This window comes from Mastomys coucha, chromosome Y (assembly GCF_008632895.1).
Source record: "Mastomys coucha isolate ucsf_1 chromosome Y, UCSF_Mcou_1, whole genome shotgun sequence".
Classification (NCBI taxonomy): domain Eukaryota; kingdom Metazoa; phylum Chordata; class Mammalia; order Rodentia; family Muridae; genus Mastomys; species Mastomys coucha.
In genome coordinates this window covers 116,234-124,673 of record NC_045031.1, presented here as the reverse complement: position 1 = coordinate 124,673, position 8,440 = coordinate 116,234, and the positions used below count along the sequence as shown (strand labels likewise).

Here is an 8,440-nt window from a genome sequence, read left to right as displayed (position 1 = left end):
TCTCTGCATCTCTTTCAATTGGCTGCTGGGTGGTGCCTCTCAGATAACAGTTATGCTAGGCTCCTGTCAGAGAGAAGATGGCGGCTTTTTAAATAGTTAAGTTTTACTAGATTAATTTTATTTTTCAATTTCATGATAAATATGACCTATAATCTTTAATGCATAATTCCTTTGAAAATTAAAGTATAAAAACTTAAAAAACATAGCTGGATGGTGATGGTGCACCCCTTTAATCCCAGCACTTGGGAGGCAGAGGCAGGCGGATTTCTGAGTTTGAGGCCAGCCTGGTCTACAGAGTGAGTTCCAGGACAGCCAGGGCTACACAGAGAAACCCTGACTTGAAAAACCAAACAAAAAAGAAAAAAAGAAAACTTAAAACATATTAGATCTAACTCTAATCTGTGAGTCTTCCTAGTTTGTGGTACCTAAATACTGGTATCAAATTTAGAACTTAACGTTAGTGAGTAATCCACATGGATGAGTGGCTTATTAATTCATAACTTTAAAATTCACTGTACCTTCCTAGTTGCAATTATCGTAACAAATCATATGTATTAAAGGCTATTTAGTGAGTTTTCCAATATTGCATCCTTTTTATTTTTTTGAGACTTGTCTCACTAAAAGCCCTGACTGTCCTAGAACTCATTATATAGACAAGTATAATGCTTTCTAATCTAATTAAGCCACCCAAACATCCCTTATGTTCATACAGGTTTTTCTAGTGTATAGACTTGCCTTCTCTTTTTTTTAACCACAAATTACATTACCCTGAATTGGAATGGAAAACATGGTTTTTATGAAGTAAATAGAGTTTGACTTTTTAAAAAACATTCTATTTTTTAATGTTTATGAATATTTAACCCACAAGCATGTCTATACACTATATGGATGCCTGTTTCCTGAGGAAGTCAGAGTTATGGATTGTTGTAAGCTGCCATGTGGGCTCTTGAAACTGAACATAGGACCTCTGGAAGAGCAGCTACTGTCCTTAACTCCTAAGCCATCTCTCCAGTTTCAACTTTTTACTGCAATTTTAATATTTTGAGTTCTATTCCATTGATGCTTATATTTAGGTTTTTTATAGGCAAGCATGAATGCTGGAATTATTTGAAAAGTTTAATAGTTTTTAAAAATTTATTAAATTTCATACTTAGAAATAAGTCTTATGTCAATAAAATGTATAGAGGTTTTTGTTTGTTTGGTTTTTGTTTGTTTGTTTGGTTTGGTTTGGTTTTTCAAGACAGGGTTTCTCTGTGTAGCCCTGGCTATCTTGGAACTCACTCTGTAGACCAGACTGGCCTCGAACTCAGAAATCTGCCTGCCTCCCAAATGCTGAGATTAAAAATGTATAGAGTTTGAGAATAATCTTTACCATGTTTCTATTAATTTGTAGTCTAGCAATTATAATACTTGTTACTAAAGAAAAACAAATTAATTCAAAATTACCTATTTGCAAAAATGCTTGTATATAACATGTGCACTTACACTACCTCTTACCATAATGTTAAAAATTATTGTAAGGTGGTTAAATTGCTGGCTTTGTCCTTAAAAGCACTTGTTGCTCTTGCAGAGATCTCTGTTTGTTACCCAGCACATGGTAGCTTCTAGGTAGTCTAGGTCAATGGGATCTACTGCCCTTTTCTGTCCTTGAGGACACCAAACAGGTAAATACATATATGCAGTGACAATGCTTGTACACTTAAAATAATAAATAGAAATATATACCTATGAGTTTGAAGTCTTAATGAATATTATACAAGTACCTTTAGGAGAGAATGTTTCTTAAAAGACTTATTTTTGTTTTCTGTGTTTAAGATTTTTGCCTATATGAATTTGTACCACATGTGTATGTCTGGTTCTCATGAATTTGAAAAGAAGGTACTGTCTCCCCGAACTAGAAATACAGGTGTTTATAATGAAAACTGGGTCCTCAGCAAGAGCTGCAAATTTTCATAATTGCTTAGTCATCAAATCACTCCAGCCCTGAAGAAAAATTTGGAAAGGCAGAAATAATGAACTTCATGGATTTTGGATTATCCAGAAAGCTAATTTGGTAGGATGTAGGACAATTAATGTAATGGCAATATTGTTGCTAATTTTTTGTGTGAATATTTAAAATTTAATGAAAATTTGGGAAGGAATACATTCGGGTGATAATTTTTGTACTTATTTACACAGGAATTGAGGAAAGAAATTAGAAAATTATAATCAGTGTAAAGAATGTTTAGTAACTAATTCTATAAATGCATATTAATACCTTATAACTAATAATTTTGATTTTTTTCTTTAAAAAATTAATTTAAACCCATTATATATTTTTGTTATCTTTTTTCTCTTTTAAAAGGAATCTAGGTAAAAATGGTTTATCTAATGGTCATATTCTCTTGGATTTATGCCCACCTCCAAGACCACCAACTTCACCGTATCCTCCCTTACCAAAGGAGAAATTGAATCCACCCACTCCTAGTATTTATGTGAGTCTGATTAACTAACTAGAAATAAGTCAGTTGTATGGATTAACTTGAATGTTATTACAAGGTAAATTAACCTTTAGGGAACAATACATTTTTACTCTTAGTAAGTTGAATATATCAGAAATAGATACTTGTATTATGAACTTTAAAAATAGGTGCTCTTATTGTCAATATCAACAATGTTTATTTTCTAGTCTCTGGAAGAAAGTTTTGTTTACAGATGGTGAATTAAAGAATATTTTATATGGATTATTAGCTCATCAAAATAAAACTTTTCTATTGTTAGCTCTTAGTAAATATTTCTCTGTATCCATAGTTTTTCTAACAACATTTGTCAACAGTAAAAAAGCTGATGAACATTTATTTATCGAGTTTTTCAGTCATAAGATTGTAAAATTGCAATGTAACAAAATAACATGTTGACTAGACCTAGTGCCACACCTAGCGCATGGAAAAATTGGCCTTCTGATCTCTATGAATTGGAGCATAGTTTGTTCTTCATGCTGAGTTTTCATACCAGCCAATAATATATAGTAAGACTGAACAAAATCAAAACCAGCCCTGTCTCCAAGATAACACATTTTTTTTTTGAAATATTTGTATTCTCTATCCTTGCTCATTTTTTCTAATTGAAATAATGAAAATTTTAGGCAACTAAGTACTAATGTAGTATATTGCTGTACATGTGTATGTGTATAAATATATGCATAGATATGTCATACATATTCATATATGTGGTTTGTATTGATTGTCTCCTGTCAATTGTTCTTAACATATTACATAAATCTTACTCTATATAAAGTTTTGAGAGAGAGAGACTTGGAGGAGGTGGGGAACTTTCAAAAACTGTTGAAAATACAAACAAAATTTAGATATGTTCCTTTTGGGCCTAATTAGTTCTTTACATGTGTTCATCCTAGTTTTAAAAATGAACATAATACTAAGGTCATAATTTAGCACATCTTTTATGAAAATAAGTGAAGAAAATACATTTAAAACATGAAGTTGGAGAAAATTTGCATTAACTAAAATATTTGTCTATCACCTTAGAAGTCCTAATATGATATCAGAAATAAGTAACATTTGAAGAAAAGTTGTCCTTTGTAAGTAAAAAAATAGATACTGTAATTCACAACATTGTATTAATGGTTAGAAATGTATTTGTTCTAAAGTTTCAATTACCAAATTGATGTAAAATATGAAATGTTCATTCACCTTAATCAGTTTCCTGAAAGCTAATGAAATATTTTAACTTTATAGTTGGAAAATAAGCGCGATGCCTTTTTCCCCCCATTACATCAATTTTGCATCAATCCAAAAAATCCTGTTACGGTAATACGCGGCCTTGCTGGAGCTCTTAAGTTAGGTAAGCTTAAAAATGTTTGAATATTTTCATTATCAGTGAGTGTAGAATGGTAGAAGTTATCCTGTACAATATTACTTAACTAATATTATTTATTTATGAAGATCTTGGACTTTTCTCAACCAAAACTTTGGTAGAAGCTAACAATGAGCATATCGTAGAAGTGAGGACTCAATTGTTGCAGCCAGCAGATGAAAACTGGGATCCCTCTGGAACAAAAAAAATCTGGCGATATGAAAATAAAAGTTCTCATACTACAATTGCTAAATATGCACAGTACCAGGCCTGCTCCTTCCAGGAATCATTGAGAGTAAGTTTGTTTTGCATTCAAATTGGGGGAAAGACAAGAGAATTTTAATAAACTATTTCACCGTACATTGGTCTTTAACCTTGCAAAACAGAATATGCTGAATGGCCACTGAGTTCAAGGGATCTGCCTGTCTCTGTCTCCCTACACTGGAACTACAAATTTATGACTCTAAGGACATTGATAATTTTTATGACACAGGGTCTCTTTCTATCATTGTGTAGATCTGGTAGGCATAAAACTTATCTACCTTTACCTTCCAAATGTTGGGATTAAAGTTATGCATCATCATGGCTAGATAACTGACATATTAAAAATATGAATGAATATTATGAAAAAATAAAATTTACAAATAAGTGCACATTGATAATAAATATAATAAAGGCATATAATTTTTTTCAATAGAGTCATAATATAATCTAAGAAAAGAGAGACCCATCCATGTTCAAGATATATATAAAACATCACTAGACTGGAGCAGAAAAGAAATTTCTCTCCTTAATATTGTAGTTAGTTTTTTTCTTTTTTTCCCCCACTCTGGAGCTGAGGATCAAATCCAGAGCTTTATGCTTGCTAGGTAAATGCTCTACTACTGAGAAACTCTACCACTGAGCTAAATCCCAAGCACCATTAATTACATTGCAGTTAATTCAGTAAGTATATAGAACAAACTGAATGTTTTGAAAAGTGCAAAGAAGAAATTCCTCCTTGCACGTAAAGGCAGAAGGACAAAAATAATACTTTCTCAACCTTAAAAGAATGAATAGTTTGAAAGATGTATTTCAGATTAATAAAAAAAATCATGATTTTAAAATAAAACTTTATCCTAATGGAGGAAAAAGAAAAGTACTTTATGATTTAATATGGCTTGAGGAGGTTATGATTGTTAAGACAATTCTACAATGGATACTGAAACTAATTTTTCAAACTGAAGAGAAGACAAATTTATCTAAGAGGCTGTCAGAAATTTGGTATTTTTAGTAGTGTGAAACATCTGTAGTTATAGAAGAAATATAAATTATTTTAACCCTATTCTGAATGCCATCAACCAAAACAAAACAAAAAACCCATATAATATCAAATGTTTGTAAAAGATCAGAAGGGAAACAAACCCTTGTTAATTTTTGCTAGGACTGAAAACTTGATCTGTATTATGGAAATCAATGTAGGGGTTACGTTGGAAAGAAAAGGCCAATAGCAGTTGAAAACTAAAAAGAATTTCCCTATGAGCAGCAATATCATTTTTGCATATATGATAATATTGTATTAGAGAGATAGTTGCACACGTACTTTTATCATTGCTCTGTTCACAGCATCAAATAAGTAGAATCAACAAAGATGTCTAGTAAATGATAAATATATAATGAAAATATTGTGTATGTGAATTTTATTTTGCTTCTGACAAAACTAGTTTCAGGAAACTCCCACTAAAAAAATGAATAGAACTGAAAAAAATATACTGAGTGAGGTTACCAGATCCAGAAAGGCAAGTTCTGTATGTTCTCTCCTAGATGTAGGTTCTAGACTAATTTTTAGATTTATTTGTTTTAGTTATTTTGTGGTATCAATGGAGATTAGCTTAGGGACTTTGAAAAGGACTTTAAAAAGGACTTTAATATATCAGGAGGAAAGTTTTAGCATTAGAACACATTGCTTATTAAAGTAGTAATAGGAATATAGGGTTAAAAAATGTTTAAGGGTAGGTAGAGCAGCTGCATAGTTGGGAAGCAGACTTTGTAAACATGTTAACCCAAACCAGAGGATGTGAAAAGTTCATGTGGAAACATACTAATCTGTAAGTCACTTAATAAATATAACACTTTTTAAAAGATTGAATAAAACCTTCATGTGTTGATAATAGTGCTCTCGTTAGCCATAAGTTATGAAATGAAAATTTTTAGTTCAGGCCAGTATTATATTCCTGACTTGTTAGACATCATACACTGTATTTTGATCATATTTCCCCTTTACCCAGTTTCTCCATGTCCTCTTAGTCTTCCTTTTTTATCTCTAACTTTGTTTCTCTTTCTCCTCTCTTCCTCTCCTCTCTCTTACACACACACACACACACACACACACACACAACCAAAACACAGAAACAGATTGAAATAAACAAGCAAAAGAACACTAAGATTAAAAAATGCTCAAATAAGTTGTAAATGGGATATTCACTTCTCAAGGCAGTTTGAAGTATGGCATATATAACACCAGGTGATAATGTATTGTAGAAAACTGATTTACTCATTACCAAATGGGTATCTATAGCACATAGTTCCTTGGTTAAGAGTGCTAGGATATGTTGACTTTCTGGCTCTTAGAGTATTTCTTGTGGTAGTCTTTGCATAGTATTGTTCTGTGTGAGGTAAGAATGAAGACAGTTCAACATAAGAAGGTAGTTAGTTCAAACTTTGAGATAGAGCTAATAACAACATTCCTTTCCAAATGAAAATGGTTTGTACATCTCTTTCATTGAAGACACTACTATGTGTGTAACATTCTAGGTTTCCCTATGAGACCTTTGTACCTCCTACATCTACTTAATTTTTAAGGAAGAAATAGTTGTAATAGACGCCAAACTTGAATGCATTGCCTTTGTGGTTTGTCTAATTAATATAGGCAAGTATATGAGAATTATAAGAACCGCTAACAGAGGACTAAAGAAGGGAGAAAGCCATCTTAACCATGATGGTAATTTAAAAGGTTACTTAAGAGGTTTCCATCTTCATGAAAAATATATCAAAGCAGCATTGCATTTGAGCAACAAATAATCTATAGTAGGTCTGTTTTGTAAAACTGTGGTCCTCTTTCCATACATTTATTGATTAATTTCTGCTATTATTTTTGGTGTAATATTAGTAGTTTTACTAATCATATGGACCATTTTAAAGACCTTTCTTAGCCTTGCATTCTTTAGATAGGCAATTAAAGAGCCATAGTGGCTGCAAACAATAAAAAATGTAAAAATGTCCCCAAAAATGTAAAAAATGATCATAATTTTCAGTGAGAGCTTTCCTAATTTTCTTGACAATTTCAAATGTTTACTCATCAAAGTAGATATAACATGGCCTATCTAATGTAAACCTTTATAACCTCCTTTAAAGGGCAGTAAAAGTAGTATTTTCATAAAAGTGGCCATTAGGTCAGGCTGCTAGTGCCTTTCCTTCTAAGTAGAATCTTCCAGATTGTACTCTAGAGAAAGAAGTGCCATCAGGTAAATATTCCTGTTGTGTATCAATAGTATTGGATTTATTTTTCTATTCACCCTTTATTTTCAAGGCAAGAAAGCCCTGTTGACTTTGTGTTTCTGACTTTAAGCTACTTGTGTCCCATCTGTTCCAAATTTTCTTTACTAGACTCCATTCTTGAGGACCCCATTCCAAATGTATCCATCCTTTCAATAAATCCTCTCTATTTTCACAACCCTTCTACATTATTTTTCTTTCAATTTAGGCTGCTTCCCATTCCCAGTAAATCCCTATCCTTCATGTGCTAATTTATACATTAGGTCAATTAGTACATACAATATCTTAGAAGTATCTAATAAAAGCTGATCAATTATGGAGAGTTCAGACTGTTGAGCTATACAACAGGGATGAGAACAATCTTTTGGAGGGTATATGTGGAACTTATAAATAAAAGCAAAAGCTCCTTGTCCATTTAGAGAACCATTTATAAAAGCATTAAAAGCAATCTCTGGACTTTTAGAAATAACTTTAGGCAATACTAATAAGATAACTTAAAAAAAATCTTAAAAGGGAATCTTTTAGATAACCATTATCTGTAGATCTGGAATAATGTCAGTTATTACCGGCGTAAAACAAATAGATGATCCAGATTTTATTTAATAGCATAATTATTTCTTTGGTTGGGAGCTCAGTCTCTGGGAGCTCTCAGGAATCCAGGTTAGTGGATTCTATCTTCCTGTGGGGTTCTCACCCCCTACAAGGCCTTTAGTCCTTCGCCCAACTCTTCAGTAAGTATCAATTGTTGATTTTAAAGCCTGAAATGTTGGTGTTGGGTACAGGAAATTGTCTCCTATACCAATGTGTTCAAGGGTATTTCACTTTCTCTTCTATTAGAATCAGTGTATCTGGTTTTATGCTGAGGTCCTTGATGCATGTAGACTTGAGTTTTTGCAGGGTGATGAATATGGATCTATTTGTAGACGTTCAGTTAGTCTGGCACCATTTGTTGGAAGATACTTTCTTTTTTTCATTCTGTGGTTTTGGAATCTTTGTCAAAAATTAAGTGTTTCTACGTGTGTCTGTGTGTGTGTGTGTGTGTGTGTGTGTGTGT

The 8,440-nt window shown here is 32.3% G+C and overlaps 1 protein-coding gene across 6 annotated transcripts in view; it reads left to right on the top strand.

Moving 5' to 3' along the window:
• Positions 1 to 8,440, top strand: part of LOC116096502 (histone demethylase UTY) — a 126,041-nt gene that overhangs the window by 88,713 nt on the left and 28,888 nt on the right. For all 6 annotated transcript variants that reach the window (XM_031378400.1, XM_031378371.1, XM_031378380.1 and 3 more), the window contains exons 16-18: positions 2,345 to 2,474; positions 3,735 to 3,840; positions 3,942 to 4,147. In XM_031378400.1, the coding sequence (XP_031234260.1) occupies positions 2,345 to 2,474; positions 3,735 to 3,840; positions 3,942 to 4,147 (442 nt within the window). The remainder of the gene's footprint in view (positions 1 to 2,344; positions 2,475 to 3,734; positions 3,841 to 3,941; positions 4,148 to 8,440) is intronic.